This window comes from Gymnoscopelus braueri (assembly GCF_963280865.1).
Source record: "Gymnoscopelus braueri genome assembly, chromosome: 23".
NCBI classification, from domain to species: Eukaryota; Metazoa; Chordata; class Actinopteri; order Myctophiformes; family Myctophidae; genus Gymnoscopelus; species Gymnoscopelus braueri.
This window is the reverse complement of record NC_137625.1, coordinates 25,141,975-25,161,681: the sequence shown is the minus strand read 5'-3', so window position 1 is coordinate 25,161,681 and position 19,707 is coordinate 25,141,975. Positions and strand designations below refer to the sequence as shown.

At 41.1% G+C, this 19,707-nt stretch overlaps 2 protein-coding genes across 3 annotated transcripts; one reads left to right on the top strand and one right to left on the bottom strand.

Moving 5' to 3' along the window:
- On the bottom strand, nucleotides 1-10,188 carry cdc123 (cell division cycle 123 homolog). Of its 2 annotated transcripts, none has more exons than XM_080421763.1 (13): nucleotides 10,108-10,188; nucleotides 9,122-9,193; nucleotides 8,347-8,404; nucleotides 6,898-6,930; nucleotides 6,707-6,802; nucleotides 6,163-6,269; nucleotides 4,513-4,564; nucleotides 4,246-4,321; nucleotides 3,424-3,546; nucleotides 2,703-2,731; nucleotides 1,953-2,084; nucleotides 1,723-1,860; nucleotides 1-804 (listed from the first exon to the last, which is right to left on the bottom strand). In XM_080421763.1, the coding sequence occupies exons 1-13, from the start codon at nucleotides 10,179-10,181 to the stop codon at nucleotides 748-750; spliced, it is 1,047 nt and encodes a 348-aa protein (XP_080277889.1). In that variant the 5' UTR covers nucleotides 10,182-10,188; the 3' UTR covers nucleotides 1-747. The 2 variants fall into 2 exon arrangements, with proteins under 2 accessions (XP_080277889.1, XP_080277890.1); XM_080421764.1 differs by having other exon boundaries at nucleotides 1-801.
- Nucleotides 10,189-12,667: 2,479 nt separating this feature from the next.
- Nucleotides 12,668-19,275, top strand: nudt5 (nudix (nucleoside diphosphate linked moiety X)-type motif 5). The gene is made up of 9 exons (XM_080421076.1): nucleotides 12,668-13,372; nucleotides 13,709-13,781; nucleotides 13,889-13,956; nucleotides 14,518-14,570; nucleotides 15,845-15,952; nucleotides 16,595-16,690; nucleotides 17,745-17,846; nucleotides 18,399-18,452; nucleotides 18,587-19,275. Exons 1-9 carry the CDS (start codon nucleotides 13,290-13,292, stop codon nucleotides 18,694-18,696), a joined length of 747 nt encoding a protein of 248 aa, XP_080277202.1. The 5' UTR covers nucleotides 12,668-13,289; the 3' UTR covers nucleotides 18,697-19,275.
- The last annotated feature ends 432 nt before the right edge of the window (nucleotides 19,276-19,707 follow it).

The window sequence follows — 19,707 nt, the reverse complement described above, 5'->3', positions numbered from 1 at the left end:
TGGTTTAAATAGCTTTATATTGTATATAGTGTTATTGCTAAAGAGAGAAAAGATGACCAACACCCAAAATCTAGTATGCAACAGCGTGTGAGATGATGAGGTTCATTATTTAGGTCACAGAGCGACCGTTTGGGTTCCTCTCCCTACAGACTAAATGAAAGTCAGAAACGTACTCTGTACACAAATGGGTAATATTCCAAACTAGAGTACAACTGCAGCTGGAAAGCCTGTAACTAGTGATATTGAATACTGGCTTCAGTGACAAACCTCATCTCGACAGAGAACACTCAATTATAATGTAGGCTGTTGAAACGTAAGATACAACAACACAGGAAAAATTCCTTGCAGGCCTCCTTTTTTTTTAAATCACACAATCCCATAAAGTTACACATGCAAAGATGAACACTACACAGTGAAGAACATGAAATCAAAAGCTGGTGAAGAAGGAACCAGTTACAGAATCCACTACATAAACATGTGGCATTAAATAAACACAGGTTTATATGATATATCTGAGACATCCAGGCTATAATGCGTATTGTACATTTCCCTTAAAAAACAAAACACAGAACAGAGCTACTAAGGAGATACGCTCTTCACGACATGCAAAACATGTGTTAATATTTTTTGCTGTAGTAACTACTTTCCTATGGTTGAGATAACCATTTAAAGTTTATATAACAAGCAAAGTTTAATGGACTATACGAGACATAAGCAAAATGGAGAACCTCTGGGCAATTAAAAGAGTCACGGTTGTGCCCCTTCTTCCTCCTCTTCCTCAGAGTCCTCCTGTTGACCTTTCTTCTAAAGAGAAAAAGAAAGAGATGGTATTGTTTCAGAGCAGGAGTATCACTAATTAAGCAACTAAGTTTACGTCAAGGCATTAGACCTGTGAGCTCTTAACTGTAATATCTAATCAATGAATATAAATATCAGTGGGGGCGAAGTTGGGTAATACAAAATAACACATTGATAGCAGATCACGTCCGCATAATGTGGAAAATATTAATTTGTGTGTCTGTTCTTCCCATTCTGTTAATTCCAAATCAAAAAGCCTAATTTATTCTTGTCCGCTGTCATGTCCACATTACACGTGGCCCTGAAGTAGTCCTGGGTGTGTCATGAGCATTACATTAATAAAAAACTATCAGAGTATCGGATGCCATCACCTTTAAGAACAGGTTGTTCTTTTGTTTCACATGTTTATATCACATTATTAATGCTGCTCCCATAGATTGTCGAATGCAATTTTTCTCAGCAGAACATTATTTGCATCCCTTACTAATCCACCATTTAAATATCAACACTATGATGAAGGTGCACTTGCTTCTTTAAAAAAAAGGTAATGGAAGCCAATACTCTGATTGCTTAAATTAATGTAACGCCCCAAAACACACCCATGACCAATTCATAGTGTAAATACAACCCCTTTGCGCCATTAATGCCCAGATAACCGGCCATCTAACTAGCAGAATTGCCATGGACACCACGTCCCCCCGTCCTTTTGCACCATAGATCATTTAAATAGGGCCCAGACAGAGAGTTGTAGATCTGATGACTTTCTGATGACATTCAAAGTTGTCCGTGCAAGGCATAAAGAAAATTCTAAAGTTTTGTGTCATCACTACGTTTTTGCGAATAGCATAAACTGTCAGTCTGGTCAAGTTGGTCACATTCACTCTTGTGCATTTACTGCATTATGGCATATTTAGATCCGCCTACCAGTTTGAGGAAGTCAATGAGTTTGTAGGCGTCCTCGCCAGTGGACAGGTCCACAAAGTCCCGGGGAATCCTGTGGCTCAGACACGGACTCGGCTGGACCGTCACTGCACTTGTGGTGAAGCGGAACGCTGGGCCCTCCTACATGTCACGCACACACACAACATTAAAGCATGGCAAGTGATATAGAGGGGTAGTGTCATTGCGTACAGTCCGCTTGTTGCATCATTCACCTGTTGCTGGGCGACGTCACCGTCTTCTTGATTGGCTGAGACGCTGTTCCCAGAGGTAAGCTCCTCCCACGTGAAGAGCAGCGAGTCTGTGACCTCTCCAAATGGGTTTAGATCAATCACCCACACTTTACCCTGTAACACACATGCAGGCACGCACATGTGTGCTACAGATACACAATTCCAGTGCTTACATACATAAGGTGCAAACCAGTGTTGATTTTGACCGCAAATTTTGATTTAGTTTTAGTCAGTTTTGAATAAAATTCCATTTAGTTTCAGTAATTTCTTTGTCATCTGAAATGTTTTAGTTTTAGTCGACTAAATATCATAAGATTTTAGTCAATTAAATCTACAGTTGATTTAGTCGACTAAAATGTATTTCGGCGTTGCCTTGATGGCGTCGTAATGGCTGATTTTACACTTGGTTGCATGCTGAAAATAGCCGATCTACAAGCTCACAATGCGTCGCAGCGCAACGCGGTGTGAGCTTTTAGATCTGCTATTTTCAGAGCGCAGCACCCGAGCGCAACCAAACAGAAAATGACTCCCTCACTAACATTTTAGTCTAGTTTTTATTTGTTGACGAAATTGTCAACATATTTAGTCTTAGTTTTAGTCATCATGGCTTATTTATTTTTTGTTTTCGTCAGTGAAAAGCGGTAGTCGACGATCATTTTTCGTCATAGTTTTAGTCGACGAAATCAACACTGGTGCAAACAAAAACAGACAGACATTTGAAGATCAACTTACCCAACTATCTCTGTAGACGTCCAACACAACTGTATAGCAGAAAACACTCAATTAAAACAAAATATCTTGTATTGTCATTTAGTTCAACGTCATTCAATGTTTTACAAGTAACTAAATCTTTGGCCTGGGTACTGTTAGAAAAGTTTACAATATCGATTAATTTAAATCAGTGGTTTTCAACCTTTTTCATGCCAAGGACCCCTAAATTGATATACATTTGGCCGCGGACCCCCATTTGAAAATGTTTTGTGCCAGGGACCCCCAGAAGCAAAGATATCAGTGAAATTTCGCTTTAAAAAATATAAATATTCAAAGATATGCACACTTTTTCAAGGTTTTTCAAAAATAGCAGATCTACAAGCTCATAGTGCGGCACCCGATGAGGTTGTATATCTGATATTTTTGAATAGCCAAAGCTAAGTGGTTAAAAATGATTGTGACGCTATCAACTAATTTTGCTGGGGACCCCCTGGTACTCCCTCAAGGACCACTGTTGGTCCCCGGACCACTGGTTGAAAACCACTGATTTAAATAATTCATTGGATAGCTTTTCCTCACTCTCCTTTTTTAAATGAAAACGTTAATGAAATGAAATGTCATAATGCCATAGCACTCATTCCCTTATATACAGTACTGTAGTAAATCAACGATTTAAAGCTATTTCACATCTTAAAATTGATATGGTAACAATTAGTTCCAATCCAAGAGCCCCAGCACTCACAGTCTTCATCCAGGAAGTTATACTGGATGTGCTGGCTGAAAAACTCCTGAATGGCCTGGGAGATCTGCTCCTCCTGCTTGGAGATGTGCTGGTAGTACTGGGTGTAGTCTCTGGGGCAGATACCTGAGACAAGTGGACACATGAACATGGTAGAGGGCTGGAGAATTGCATGTGTAACTCTCCGTCTTGCTAGGCATAGCTCAGGGACCCACAATACTCATAGCCACTGGCTGCTGCAGCACCGCCCCCCCCCCCCCTCACGTTTGACATTAACCCTTTAAAGACCTGAAGCCGATTCTACAAATGTCTTCTATCCCAACAATTTTCTGAAAAACGTATGTTTCTATATCCATGGTGCTCAAACTTTTTCAGGTCAAGGACCCCCAAAATGATATGTATTTGGCCGCCGACCCCCATCTCAAAATGTTTGGTTCCAGGGACCCCCAGAAGCAAAGATTTGAGTTAAAAATGTTTGCTTTAAAATAATATAAATATTCAATTTGCACACATTTTCGTAACGCGGCACTCGCTATGAGCTTGTATATCTGCTATTTTTGAATAGCCAAAGCGTAAAATAATGCCTTTTAGTTCAAATCAAAAAATCAATCAAAAAAAATCATCTCCATGGTTTAATGACATACCCAAAATAGTTACTTCATTTTGAAAGTGGTTAAAATGGCACTATAATCTTATGATTTTTAATAGATTTTTTATTTTCTTTCATAATTCATTTGTCTTCAATTTGCCCCCCACTTAAAAGAGCTGTGGCCTAGATGAATAGGTCTGGGTGGAGGTGAAGTAATGAAGATTTTCCAGGCTTACCAATGAGTTTGTTTTCTTTGACAAAGCAGCGGAACTCTCCACCAGGGATCAGCTCGCTCCACTTCCTCAGGACCAGCTGAGCAAGGGTCAAAAGGACATGACTATTACTGCCACTGTGGTGTGTGTGTGTGTGTGTGTGTCTGTGTCTGTGTCTGTGTCTGTGTCTGTGTCTGTGTCTGTGTGTGTGTGTGTGTGTGTGTGTGTGTGTGTGTGTGAGAGCATGTGTCTATGTTCACGTTAATTCCATCACTATATGCTGTAAAATACCTCATAGCTGATGACTGGGTCTGGAGAGTCATGGTCACTGCATTGAAGAAACCTGAACAAGGGAACTTGGGTTATAAAACCGATGCACGCATATCCACAATACATGCACACACAGTTGTCATGTGGCTGAATGAGCAGCATCTGGCACAAGCAACATTAGCCTTTGGAAGGTTGATTTTCAAAATCCAAACCGTCTTGTCTCGCATATTATCTCCTCTCTCTGCTTGTGGTATCCTTTCTCTCTACACTGACCTATCTGAATTAAAGCATAAAATGCAACAAAAAATTATAATAATAAATTAAAAAAAGAACCCAAAACCCTAACACAGGGGTCTTCAACAGGGGGTCCGGGACCCCTAGAGGGTCCTCAGAGTTACTACAGGCGGTCCGCCAAATCTTTATGTGATATGCTTTTTCTTTTTACCAACACATTGCGTGCCAATCACGTAGATCTACGCGAAGTGGTCTTTTTTTATTTAATTTTTTGCAGGTTCACATTTCATTGTAGGCCTCGTTCGCAGTGACACATTTCATTGTAGGCCTCGTTTGCAGTGACACATTTCATTGTAGGCCTCGTTTGCAGTGACACATTTCATTGTGCACACCCGGAAACGGAAATATCCGTATCGGGAGATTTTCGTTCCCACCCGCTCTCGCTCTAAATCTTCCCCTAATCCTCCATTATCTCTGAGTTTTTTTTTCTCCTCGCTGATCGCTGTTTAACATAAACCGCGACTACTTCAAAATGGACGATCGCCGATTGAAACGGTCTTCTCTGGGCCACTCACACAGCTACCCTGTGTGTCTACAAACAGTTTAACGCGCGATCTTAAAAAGGTATTTAACGAGGTCTGTGGCGACGTGAAAAAAACAAAAAAACACCAATAAATCGCTGGCACTGTTGAGTACATTATGATATTGAACTCTGGCGTGGAATGTGTTAACCACTTGAAACCTAGCATCCCTTTTCTGAGGAGAACTTTAGCCAAAAATAGCAGATCTACAAGCTCACAACGCCTCGCGCTTTGGGCTAGTAGATCGGCTATTTTTGGCAAAGAGGTATAGGTGTAGAGGGAAAAAAGAGCAGACCAAGTAAACAAAAAGTATAATCTTAAACACAATTTTATACAATATAGAGGGGGTCCCTGCTTCATCTAGCTCTCAGCTAGGGGGTCCTTGGCCTAAAAACGTTGAAGACCCCTGCCCTAACAGATAAAATCCCCCCGGTGGCCAATGCAACTAAAAATATAATACGGTGTTAGTCTCCGTTTCCCCCAGTCCTGCAAATGGCATAAAATATATTACATACGCACAAACAGCCACACACAAACTTGGCAAATACTGTGCACTGCCATTAAATCATGCAATGCAGTAAAGTCTTATCCATGCCAAACATGGTGCCACTGCCAGCCAGGGCCATTAGGAAAGCGGGCCATTGGGGGAGAGTAAATCTAATCTAGTGGTTTCTTAGGTGCACTGCTGGCAAAAAGAGGCTGAGTTACTGCCTTCCATTCCAATATTTTACTGCAGATTGAAAGCCAGCCTATTTACACGGCTCCTTGTTATTTCGTAACGGGGTGTAATCTAGATGCAAAGTGAGTGTTTGTGAGTCTTGTGTTTTTGGCTCCAGGTAAAGCGTGAGAGGCTTACGGCTGCGCAAGGTCGTGGGTGATGAAGTCGGAACTTTTGAAGAGCAGAAATATGTCACTCAGAGTTTGACACTGAAGAGAGCTGTTCAGAGCAATCCAGTTAGCATCCTGCAGGGTACACACACACACACAAAATGAGGGGGGAAAAGGCTAGACTTCAATTACTTCATTACAACTCACAATATACAGTAACAGTGCACCTAGCCCTGTCACAATTATTACATAATCGCAATTATTTCTGCATAATAGTCATAATCGTTTCCATGTTGGAAAATTTTCCATTTTCAAATATTTCAAACACATTCTTTTCAAGTATAAAATGATATCTTTGTATATTCAAGTTATTTGTCAAATGTTTTATTACAAAGCCTAAAAGGCAAACAGAAATGTAATTTGTATTTATACGTTCCAATGTTCAATGCACAATTAAAATCGTCAATCGCAATTATTTGTGTGACAATTAATCGTCAACTTAAATTTCCAATCGTGACAGCCCTAAGTGCACCTACAGTATGGGTTATAATAGTTCACTTCAATATTCATACCCGTGGAGCACTCCAGTTGAGTTTGGGAAAGACGCGCCCACCCAGAACATTTATGGCCTCTAGGACCTTTGAGGTAAATTCAGGGAACTCTGGTGCCTGGAAAACAAAGCCACAGCACCACGGTAGTGAATTTTAGAATGCTGAATTACTTATGCATAAAATGAATATTTTTTAACTATTAAAATACTTACTGTGACAGTTGTGGTTGTCTCGTCATCAGACCACTAGGGTACAAAAATAAAAAGTCATGCGTTTACAAAAACACACAAATGAAATCTGCCGTCAACAAAACAATGTTTTACATCAGTGGTTCTCAACCTTTTAAAGCCGTGACCCCCAAAATAATCATATTTGAACTGGGGACCCCCCATTTTGGTTGACTCCGTTGAACAGATAAATATTGTGAAAATAGCAGATCGACAAGCTCACAACGCGTTCTTGTAGATCGGTTATTTTCCAATGTTTTGTCTCTTTCTTATATTATTTGACAATTTGGCCAATGTGTTATAGTTTGTTGATTACTTTTGTTGCAGTAATGGTCTTTTTCTTTTCTAGGTATTAAAAAGGTCTTAAAAGTTCTTAAATTGTCACTTCACTGTCATCTGGGGATCCCCAAAAAAAAAATCATGTGGGGACCCCCCTGGGGGTCCCGACCCACAGGTTGAGAACCACTGTTTTACATGACACTGAGCACAAAGTATGGTGTGCATTGTATGTTGGTGTTAATCAGGTGTGGGCTTGAACATAACAGCATCTCTGTGTGTGTCACTCTCTGACAAGTTGTAGCCAATAATGCTGTGATGTCCGGTTACACATACAGTATAGCCAAATCCCAATAATCTAGTTTCTGCCTCCTCACTTTTGGAGGAGAGTCATGAGCAAGGAGGCTCCCCAAGCCACTTGGAGGGAGGATCAGCAAGGATACATCAAGTGTATCCTTCATGTCCCCTTTGCGAAAGTGTCTTCATTGGAATGCGTGATGTATAAATTCTCCTCATCCACATGACAATCCTCTGGGGATCGGGAGTGGTCCAGCCATCTAAATGTATGACACGTCATATCTAATTGACGTCTCTTCAGAATGACGCTAATTGAGCATGGAGCGTTCCGATTCCTTAAAGTGAACCGGATGCATCCACCGTCCTCGCCTCTCCTCCTTGCCTCCTCGCTTGGAGGCGGGGCTAAGGCGGGAGTGGCGGATGCGAGTGGAGGACGCAAGGATGGAATTTAGAGTATTGGGATTGGGCTAGCGCTAGACTGCTTGCATCACGTCAGTAGGTGCCATGTGGAAGAGACAGACAGACATAGCAATATTTTATAACCTTCACCAATAACATAACACTACTTCCTAGGTCCTAGTTCCACTCCCTAGCCTTGTTGACACGTATTCAACAGCCTGGAGGAGGGACAGTGGGTCTGAGATTATGAATTCAGAAAAACAACATGGTTGTCATTGTCATTGACTGATTTTAAAAGATATTTGGGAAATTAATTCCATGGCTTGCTGGCAGCGTGTACATGACATAAAACACTGGTCACCCTAGTAGTTTGCGAGCTCAGCTGCAGTTAGACACAAAAGACAGGGGTGAACGCAAGATCCTCCACCCTCCTGGTGGAGATAATGAGACATGAATCTATACCTGAATGTCCTCTTCTTCGTCTGAATCGCTGCTGTTAGTCTGCCATGTGTTGTAATCACTGGTGAGACAAATTACAAGGAGGAGATGTTACAGTAGCCCTATAGACCTTGTCTTACAAAATAATCAATTTGAATAAATTAAAGGAATTTTTGAATTAAAGGAATTTGGATTTTTTGTATCCAGTATCGATTATTATTTTTCCTATAATTTTAATCTCACGATTTTGCAACCCATATTTTTCACCCAGTGCCAATAGCCTAAGCTTGTAATCCTGGGCGCTAATCTCCCTCTGCCAACCTGGGGAGAGCCCCGAACTGAGCTCATGCTTCCTTCAATGCATGAGGAGTGAGCAGGCCGCTTCTTATCACCTGACAGGGGGGAGTTTCCCCGGTAGGACGTAGCGCATGGAAGGAACACGTTATTCCAACCAGTTCCTTTCCCCTCCATCAGGCGCCCCGGCTGACCAGGGGGAGGCAGTATAGAGACCAGGGTTACTGCATGTTTTTTGTGAGGGTACCTCCCCCTAGGGACATGGGGAGAACATGCAAACTCCACACAGAAAGGCCCTTTCACCAACCCCACCTAGGGTATGGGCACTGATGAACCGCCACGTGCTTCTTGATTAGAGTGGCATTCTGGTTTACCAGTGCAATAAAATGTAACAGAAAGACAAGTACAATAACAATATAGCACATAATGGCTCCAAACAAGTTTTAAAATGAGTGAGTGTGAGAGCAAGTAAAGAGACAGAGAGAGTGTGAGTGTGAGTTCCTACCCCCCAGAGACTACCAGAGTTCCATCGTCCAGTAAATAATCTATTACATTCTGAGGCAGTGGCAGAATCAAACTGAAACAGAGATAAAACATTGTACAGTGTAAATGACAAGATTGCCCGCACCTCCCTGTTTTAAGCTGTTCATCATGACTTGATGGCGGCGATGCAGTAGCCCTGAAACATGACTGTCATGGATGAACTTCAACATAGTGTTTGCACGTTCTCCCTTTTTTGCCCGTATATCTATACTAACGTTCAAATTTAAAATATAAAGTGCTTACCCCATGGCCACGGATGTTACAATTATTTACGGGCCCTCAGAAGTATACGAATATTCCGTGTTGTTCAATAAAAAGCATTTTAATCCGATCGGTGGTGATTTTCTCTACATGCTTTCAACAACGTGACCCTATCGGTTGGGAGGTGTATTGCACTCATATACGTTATTTAGCTTTATGAAAAAATGGCCACCGATCGGATTAAAAAGCTTTTTATTGAACAATACGGACGATACGGGTACTTCTGATGGCCCGTACATAACTGTAACATCCGTGGCCATGGGGTCAGAACTTTATATTTGAAATCTGAACGTTTTTGTAGATGTACGGGCCAAACAGGGAGAACGTGCAAACACCAGGTAGAAGTTTCGCCATGACGGCCGTGACAGACGACCGCCGTGTGATCCATGGCTAGCGATGATGACTATCTATCACTCACGATGAAGATATGAACAGAATCACATATGCACAGACTCCGCAGTGTTGTTGTTGACGTTAGCCAGAGAAAAGCTTAGCCAGCATAGTCATATTTCCCCACAAAACCACAGTAAAAAAATCTTTGAGTGCGGCGCGTTTACCTTTTAATCGTGTGCATAAACAGAACGTTTACCTTTTAATCGTGTGCTTATTAAATAGAGGAAACCAAACAGAACGTTTACCCTTTAATCGTGTGCTTATTAAATAGAGGAAACCCAACAGAACGTTTACCTTTTAATCGTGTGCTTCTTGAATAAAGGAAACCAAACAGAAAACTGACAGTTTACAACTTGCTCCTTCTTCATGCTGCAATTCATGTAACGGAAGCGTAATCAATGTTGCCAGATTGTGCGAGAGAAATAAGCAGCAACCAGGTCTATGACAGACAACAAGCCTAAAAGATGCTACTTAGGTCACTCACATGAGCATTTTAATCCGATATGCGTATTGCGTTATTACCCTACAAGCCCACAACGCGTCACGATGCGACGTGTTGTGAATTTGTAGATCTTCTATTTTCCCTAAAACAAATATGTGGATTTAAAAAAACAAAAACATTTTAACAACATAAATCTTGTATGCGGGTCCGCAGACAAACACATGTTAATGTGGGGGTAGCCTCGGAAACCCAGGCTTTTTTTTTAATGTGGGGGTCCTTGACATGAAAATGTTTGAGAAACACTGGTTTAAACATCAGGAAACAAGCCCAAAATAAGCAACTACACTTTAGAAACAAGCCCAAATAAACAACTACACTTTAGGAAACAAGCCCAAATAAACAACTACACTTTAGGAAACAAGCCCAAATAAGCAACTACACTTTAGAAACAAGCCTAAATAAGCAACTACACTTTCGAAACAAGCCCAAATAAGCAACTACACTTTAGAAACAAATAAGCCCAAATAAGCAACTGCACTTTACAAACAAACAAGCCCAGAAAACCGCAGCCACAAATTTTTACAAGCAACTTGACAGAAATACAAGGCCAAAGTCGCTTATAATAAGCGGACATGGCAACCCGGAAGTGTATCCATCAGTAAATGTGTCCGGAATAGTTGGTTCCCTTAAGGTGGGACGTTTTTCTGTGTTACACATGTAGGCGTGGTCAATACGTAACACTTGTGACGTCATCAGCGATCGGACTTTCACGTGAGTCAACTTTACAGATTTTTTTGCAGACATTATTTAATCACTTTTCCAAGGAAAACTATCACAAAAAATCTATTCCGGACTTAATAAAATAAAATTGCTGTGATTTACTTAAGGATGACTGTATATGGATCCATCTGATTTGACCTGGATGTAATGTAATGGAAAGCTTTTTGAATAAAGGGGAAAGCATCTTGCAGGACAATGCGACGCTTGCTTTACGATAGCTCTGGTACATAACGTTAGAAGGAGTTCTCCTTAACGCTATGTTACTTTTCGAGCCGTTGCCCGCATACCGCCGGTAGCGCAGGCTCTCGTCTGTAGTGAAAAAAAATATGCTTCTGCTACTCACCAAAACAAAGACGGTTTTAAGATGTTGAAAGCCTACTTTCCTTAGTGGGAACACTCGGAGCCCCCCACCACACGTCTAAAATACACTTTTTGTCCAGAAAAGAAAATATCTTCCGCCCCCTACAGATCTGGTCAATGGAAACATTTTATTGACAAGATCTGTAGGGGGCGCAGTGGAGCAACTAAAACATTTCTTCGTTCTGGTGAAATATTTTCTTTTCTGGCTAAAAAGTGTATTTTAGACGTGAGGTGGGCTCCGAGTGTTCCCACTAAGGAAAGTAGGCTTTCAACATCTTAAAACCGTCTTTGTTTTGGTGAGTAGCGAAAGTGTGTTTTTTTTATTTTTACTACAGACGAGAGGCTGCGCTACAGGGGGTGTGCGGGCAACGGCTGAAAAATAACATAGAGTTAAAGGAGAACTCTGGACCAGAGCTAGCTTTACGATAGTCGCCCGCTGAAAACAGCCGATCTACAAGCTCAGCTTGTAGTTCGGCTGTTTTCCAGCGACGGATTAAATTATTTATAGGGTCAATATAAGTAAATACATATATGATAACCTTTCCACAGGAGCAGCTTTTTCATATTTATCACACATTTTGTTATTTTCCCCATACGTACATAACATGACAGGTGAAAAAAATGTCAAAATTAAAAAAAATAGTTATCATAATGAAACTTCCCCAGTTGATTACTTACACGAAGACAATAATTTATCGTATAAAAATTTTCTGAAATTATATATTTAAATATGCAAATTAGGCATTAGGAAAATATGCCCGAATTTGCATAACTTTCCAGAATCAACATTGGAACATTGGACAAAGCCAGGGTCAACATTCTTATTTCATTTTGTTAAGATGTTGGAGTCAAAGGTTTTTAACGAGGGAATATTCTATATCTGGCTCAATTTCAGAAAACTTGTAATACGATAAATCATTGTCTTCATGTAAGTAGTCAACTGGGGAAGTTTCATTATGATAACTATTTTTAAAATGTTGTAATTTTTTCACCACCTGTCATGTACGTATGGGGAAAATAACAAAATGTGTGATCAATATGAAAAAGCTGCTCCTGTGGAAAGGTTATCATATATTTATTTACTTATATTGACCCTATAAACAATTTAATATAAGTATGGTTTTGCCCACTCTTTCGATAATCATTGCTCAATTTTGGGGCTCTGGCTCATGGACTATACAGTTCAGGTTTCAGTTAACGTTACTGTGCATGATCAGAAAGGCTGGCCGTTCATTGTCTGTCGAACAGAAGAGCAGTGGTGTGAAGTAACTAAGTACATTTACTCGAGTACTGTACTTAAGTACAATTTGGAGGTATTTTTTACTTTACTGGAGTATTTCCAATATTCAGTACTTTTACTTCTACTCCACTACAGTAACATTTCAGGGGCAAATATTGTGCTTTTACTCCACTACAATTATTTGAAAACTTTAGTTACAAGTAATGTTGCAGATGTAAATTATTATATTATAAAACATACGGTATCCACTTCATTTCGGCCATTTGCAAATAGCCGATCTGCTATTTTCTAAATATTTTTTTTTTTAATAATGAGTACTTTTTCTTTTGATACTTTAAGTACATTTTAATACCAATACTTTTGTACTTTTACTCAAGTACATTTTGAATTCCAGACATGTAGCAGAGTATTTATACATTGCAGATTTGATACTTTTACTTAAAGTATGATTAAGTGAGTAGGGTTTTACACTCCTTTACTCCTTTTGGTAGGGCATTCCACATTTTTGTTGAATAGCATGAGAACGAGTTCATTCCCTTTGTTTAGACAAATCTGGGTTGAACATGATTCGTGGAGCTGCCTCTGGTGTTATGATCGTGGACTTGAACTTCATTAACGTTTTGGAAGTATTTTTACAAATACAGGGGGATCCCAATGTTGTGGTGTATCTTGAAGACCAGGCCCATTGCAAGTTGCTGTACTCTGTCCTCAACCCTAAGCCATCCAATCCTAGCAAAGTGATTAGGGGTTAGATGGGTTTTGTGATTGAGGCCAAGAAGTAGCCTTACTCAGTTTGTTTTGGGATGTTTGGAGCCTTGTTTTTAAGGCCTTGGTGGTGTTGTGATACCATGAGGAGCATGCATAATCGTAATAACCTTGTATGAGGGCCCCTGCAAGAATCTTCAGAGTATTCTTACTGACTAGACGGCCAATCCTATACAAACATAAGATACATAACATAAGAGATGTAGATGTTTTCTCGTTTGTTGTGGTTGGTTGAGTTACAGTACATAACTTGTGTTTCATGTTGAAGGCAAACTTGCCACAATACAGTCTGCCTGTTGCCTTTTCAGTTGCACTCATTTCAAGATGAGTAGCATTCAGCATCCCAAGGCGACCACAGTCCCTCATGTCACGAAGGAAGAGGTAGTATAAGCCTAATATTTTATTTTGCAACGTATGTATGCATATGTGATATCAGATACATTTGAATGTGTTTCTGTTCTACCGTTACCCATTTGTCCTTGATCTAGGTAATTGCAACAGGAAATTGGTTAAAACTTGAGAAGACAACGTATGTGGATCCAGCGGGAAACACAAGGTATTGTACCTGGCGACACTGAGGTATCATATGATTTTACGTACGTACGCAGTCACCTTATTTCCAATTTGGGAACCCATTTTGTAAAAGAAAAGGGGGAAAAGTTTGGTAGCACTTGCTATGCATCCCATGTGTATAACGCATCATGAACATACTTATAAGGCATTATAATCTGCTCATAACCCTGTATAATCAGATTTATAAGAGCTCATACGTTTTTACCTCTGGGGGCACCACCTCCTTTTTTGTGTAGAAACAGGAACTCGGTTTGGCTCCTCCCCTTTCTTAGTTCACTTCCTCCAGGGTGCTTCTGTGTTTATTCCTACTAACAAACAGGACCTCGGTTTGGCTCCTCGCCTTTCATAGTCCACTTCCTCCCGGGTAGTTCTGTGTTTATTCCTACTAACAAACAGGACCTCGGTTTGGCTCCTACCCTTTCTTAGTCCACTTCCTCCCGGGTAGTTCTGTGTTACTACTAGTTCTGTGTCTACTAACAACACTTCATGTTTAGGGCAGTGGTGCTCATAGATTACCTTATTTCAATCCCTGTCTTTTTGCTAGAACCTGGGAGACTGCGAAAAGGACAACAAGACAAACCAACCAGGAAGTAGATGGTGAGTCTTTCTGTTCCTTGCTGTAGGCGTGATAGCGTTATGATTGTATATGTTACAGGTAGATTGGCATTCCAGGTAGAATGGAAAATAAGCGCTTGTTTTCACCGCCCGTCCGCCCCCCAGGCAATTCTGTAGAACCAACGCCAGAGGGCAATGCAAGCCACACATGAGTCCCACACCACACACGCACGCATGCACACGCACACAAACGAGCACGCACACACGCATACGCGCACATGCACGCGCGCGCGCACACACCCGCGAACAAGGGGGCGAGACTGAGGAGGCGGGGCTGGCGGGCTATGTTAGTGCAGTGAGTGGCAGTTGGGGCAAACCATAGCGGGGCAAACGCAGTCCCCACAACATCATTTACTATTCTGTGCCTATCGGTACATAACTCGGACGGCGCTTAGTCGACTAGGAGACCATCGGCCGGTCGTCGCGGGCACTCGCGCCTGGAGGCGCTCGGGCGCGACTCCTTGGCCTCAAGGTCTCCTTAGTCGGAGCGCCTCCGTCATGGTCCAAAACTATACTTTATCGGCGAAAAAAAATAGTCCGCGGTTGTTTGAAAAAGTAATGTCCCGAGCGGGAGTCAAACCCAGACTCCCAGTGGTAGTGAATGGGGAGTCCAATGATTTTCGAAGTGCGCCACTGAGGCCAGTAAGTATGTATTCATGTTGTCGTTGTCGTCGTCCTCGCATCGCAGCCCCGCCCCGAGCCTAAAAACAAGCGCTCCACTTCCAATCTACCTGGAATGCCAATCTACCTGTGACATATATACTCAGAGCAACCCGATCGCCAGAGGAAACGTTCTCTTTGAACGTTTTTGAAATTCCGTGCATAGACAACTGGAAAAACAGAAAATCTGTGCATAGCCGCCTCGCATCACCCACATTGTGACTAAACCATTTCGGAGGCGCGCAGTCTCAAGGGAATTGTCGCCACGTAAGGGGCCACCGAGCGAGCTAAGCGAGCGAGTTGCCGTCCCGAACGTTGCGACATTCCCTTGTGCCTACTCAGCGCCGTTTGAGTTATGTACCGATAGGCACAGAATCGTAAATTTTGTTGTGGGGACTGCTCTGCTTCCGGGTTTTTCCAGGTTGCGACTGGTTACGCCCACCGTGGGACTCGCCGTACATATGCACAGAATTTCGGGGTTTCTAGGCGACTATGCACGGAATGACGTGCACTGGATCCGTGCAATGCATACTAATTCTCTGGCGATCAGGCTGCTCAGAGACACTAAGAAGTTACTTTCCATCTCATCTCTCTAGGTGTGGGAATAATTGCCCTGCTGAAAAGGACCCTCCACAAAGACTGTGTTGTCATGGTAAAGCAGTTCCGGCCTCCCATGGGACGTTGCACTCTGGAGTTTCCTGCAGGTCAGAAGGCTTGTTGGCAGTACTCCATACATAGATGGGGAAACAGGGTTAGAAATGTCTGGGTGGTTATTACATTCTGTATTGCAGTATGTCATGTTCTTGTGCAGAGCCATTGACAGAAATGCTGGGCCCTATTAAAAGATATATTATGATCCTGGGCCCCCAATACTCAAGTCAATTGTATTTAGTGCAAAGTCATCATGACACTTTACATATAGAGCATGTCAAGACCATACTCTGTCAGAGACCCAACAATTACCCCATGAGTAAGCACTCTGAAACAGTGAAAAGGAAAAGGAGGATGAGGAGGATGAATTTATTTTATTCTGTTTTATTTACAAGGAGCCAGTGCCGAGAAGCTAATAGGCAATTTGATTTCTTGGTGCTGGAGGACAGGGTAATGCCATCCAGAGTAGGCAGCAGTATCATTAGATAGTCTGTTTCTACGCTTATTAGAGTAATAATGTAGTCTGGGCCCCATGTACTCATGGACCCCGTGAATCATTCCTTTTCGCTACTTTATGACAGTCCTATCCCCAGTGGATCAGTGTACAACGGGACTGTGTTGTCTTTCTTACTTTCTGCATACAGTACAATTAGGTATGCAGAGACTTGACAAATATTTTCTTTTGCTGTGCCCAGGACTGATTGATGAGGGGGAGACTCCAGAGGTAGCTGCTCTGAGAGAACTCAAGGAAGAAACGGGTTACAAAGGAGAGGTGGTGGGAGTCACCCCAGGTATGGAGGGCTAATTACACATTATGTCACAGTTAGCACCGACCTCACATTGTGATTAGCACAGGGTCTTTCTATAGGCAAATATCTCTGTTGTTAACAGTATTATTTCTATAAAAATGATACTCCGCCTTAATTTCCCACATTATGCCTGTAACCTAGCAACCGCCACCAGTTGTAAGAATTAATGCAATTCTTTTCAGCATCAGTTTGCGTCTGGTGAAAATGAATTATAATGTCTTTGTCAAATCTATTGGCTTTGAACAAATTAGTTCTAATTAAATATTTTATGAGAGTGAAACCAAAACTTATGACCAGCCTGCCCTGGACCAAACAATAGCCCAAATGAGCCGAATCAATGAATTATCCCACTTACAACCTGGATGTGCTAGAAAGGGAAGTGAATGAAGGAAAACAATTTCTTATAGTCATACTGTGTAACTTTCTTTTAATAAAACAAGTTATTTTTTATATAATCATTGTCCAAGAGGAATCTGTACTGGGTGCTCAAAAGCATTAATACATAATGAGGCAAAGACAACAATTGAGAATTCCAAATATGAGAGATTTTACGCGAGTAAAAGGAGCAAACTTACACAACAGAATCATGCAATGGAACACCCAGTTTGGCTCACTGAGGTCATGTTTTACCTCAGATTAAATAGGCCTGTTTCAGACCCACCCCCTCAGCACCAAAAAGCCTTGTTTTTCACGTAGAGATGTTAATTTAATCAGCAGGTGGCCTTGTGCCACAAGGCCACACACCAATGCCTGAAGCTCTGTATCATGTATTATGCGTGTATTACACATGCCATACACTTGATTCCATTGGCAAATGGTGATGCCTCTGTTATGCCTAATTTATACTCAATCATATGACGGTTTATTTTTGGCACAGGACACCATCGTACAACTAAGTTTATATCAGGCTTTACTGTTCCAAGTATGTTATCTCTTCGCTGTAAGCATGCAGTTCAGGAGTCAGCCCTGTGCACTGAAACATGTCCTTCTCGTCCAAACGTCACTCAGTCACCTCCCATCTGTTTTCCTCCAATAGTGACCTGTTTGGACCCTGGCCTGTCCAACAGCACCACCCAGATTATCTGTGTTAACATCAACGGAGATGATCCGGAGAACATCAACCCCACACAGCAGCTTGGTAAGAGGCGCTTAGGAGAAAGTCAACGCTTGCTAAATCTCCCAGCATGATTTGTTTCCCTAGTGTTAAAAGTTAAATGTGACATATATTAGATATAAATCTTACATTTAAAAATTCTAAATGAATGTTTTGTGCCTTTTTGAATTTGTGCCTTGGAGTGGTTGTGTAATTGGTTTGTCAGATGTGTAAACATGCTGTTACCAAAGCACACATTGTGTTTACAATAAAATGTCTCGTAATCTCAGTAGGCTGGGCCACACATAATACAGTATCATGACACAGAGAGACACACACACACACACACACACACACACACACACACACACACACACACACACACACACACACACACACACACACACACACACACACACACACACACTGATTTATTATAAAATACTCTACTATATTCATCATATTTTGATCATGTTCCTCTTATATTTCTTCCCCAGGTGATGGAGGTAAGTTGAATTAGTTTATGTATAAAACAAAAGATATATTTTTAATCATGCAACATATCATAATGGACTTTTATCTCCCCCCCCCCCCCAGAATTTGTTGAAGTCATTCTTTTACCTCTGAATGAATTCCAGCAAAAAATAGATGGTAATTATTTCATTGTTATTGTATTGTTAATGTATATGTACAGGATGTAACAACTTAATATTGAATCTTGTGGTGTTGTATGCAGTTTATGGTTATTACAAACAATGTTATTTTTGCATGTTTTTTCTCTGTAGCGCTGATGAAGAAAGATGAGATAATAGTGGATTCTAAAGTTTACATCTTTGCCATGGGTATGGTCCAGGCATTCTTCAAACCCAATGAGCTCCCTGTCCTCAAACAGTGAGAAGAAAGAGATGTGTGTTTATGTTAAATAACATAAAATTGACCAACGGTGGCATTTTATCATTGCAGTGTAGTTTGAGATTTTGTGTATGTTCCAGAGAGTCATACCACATTTAGTTTTACCATGGAATTGTAACAAAGGACTTATGACTAATAGTTTCTCTGCTGTCAGAAAGTTATTACCTTACTATTGTGCACCTTAAGCCTGGCTGCACCTTTGGGGTGGTAATGGTCAATGCCAGGTTTTGTTTACACTTGATTAGACTCAGCTATGATATGGAATATGACTAATATTCTATATAGTATTTGTGATCTTGATGAAAACATTCCTAATCCTAACCCATGCTAACATTAATGTGTTTAACTCAATTGTAATTCACCACAGAGGTACTGTATTAAAAAATAAAAAAGTTGTGCCTTGTTGTTAACCTGATAAACTGTACAAATTCCTTGCTGTGATAATTTGTGCATAAAAGAAAATTGGTGGGCACCACAGAACTACTTCACCCATTTTCAACCTATCATATTTGGTCCTCACTAATACGCGTTATAAGATGGCACCATTTCTGTCCATTCTGTCTGTGTCTCAGAGGAGGGCTGTGGACAGTTAAGAAACCTGCCTACCAATGACGACATCGAGAGGCAGGTTTGGTCATTTCAAACAAGATTTAAAACTTTTTTATTTTGTTTTTTGTAATCCCCATCGATGATGTCATTGGTAGGCAGGTTTCTGAACTATCCATAGCCCACTTCTGAGACGCAGAGTGAGAGGATGGATATTGTGCCATCTTATAATGATCTTTAGTGAGGACTAATTAAACGCAGATAACTTCAGAAAATGGGTGAAGTGCTGTAATAAGTTACAAAGCAGGCGTTCTTATCCAAAGTGACATGCAAAGTGTAAACTGACTGTAAAGTGGCAAGATCTCTAGGTTTGTACGGATGTACAGTAGGAGTGCATGTGAAAGGGTGAGTTTTCCATGACTTTTTTCATTTATTTTGTGTCATGTCA

Bases quoted from the DNA above. Each gene is read 5' to 3' on its own strand.
- cdc123 (XM_080421763.1), bottom strand. From the start codon at position 10,181: ATGAAGAAGGAGCAAGTTGTAAACTGTCAGTTTTCTGTTTGGTTTCCT. The intron at 6,803-6,897 runs GTAAGTATTTTA...TTTGTTTTCCAG, and splicing joins AGACAACCACAACTGTCACA to GCACCAGAGTTCCCTGAATT. The intron at 2,085-2,702 runs GTAAGTTGATCT...TGTGTGTTACAG, and splicing joins ACGTCTACAGAGATAGTTGG to GGTAAAGTGTGGGTGATTGA.
- nudt5 (XM_080421076.1), top strand. From the start codon at position 13,290: ATGTTGTGGTGTATCTTGAAGACCAGGCCCATTGCAAGTTGCTGTACT. The intron at 13,782-13,888 runs GTAGTATAAGCC...TCCTTGATCTAG, and splicing joins CTCATGTCACGAAGGAAGAG to GTAATTGCAACAGGAAATTG. The intron at 13,957-14,517 runs GTATTGTACCTG...TCTTTTTGCTAG, and splicing joins GATCCAGCGGGAAACACAAG to AACCTGGGAGACTGCGAAAA.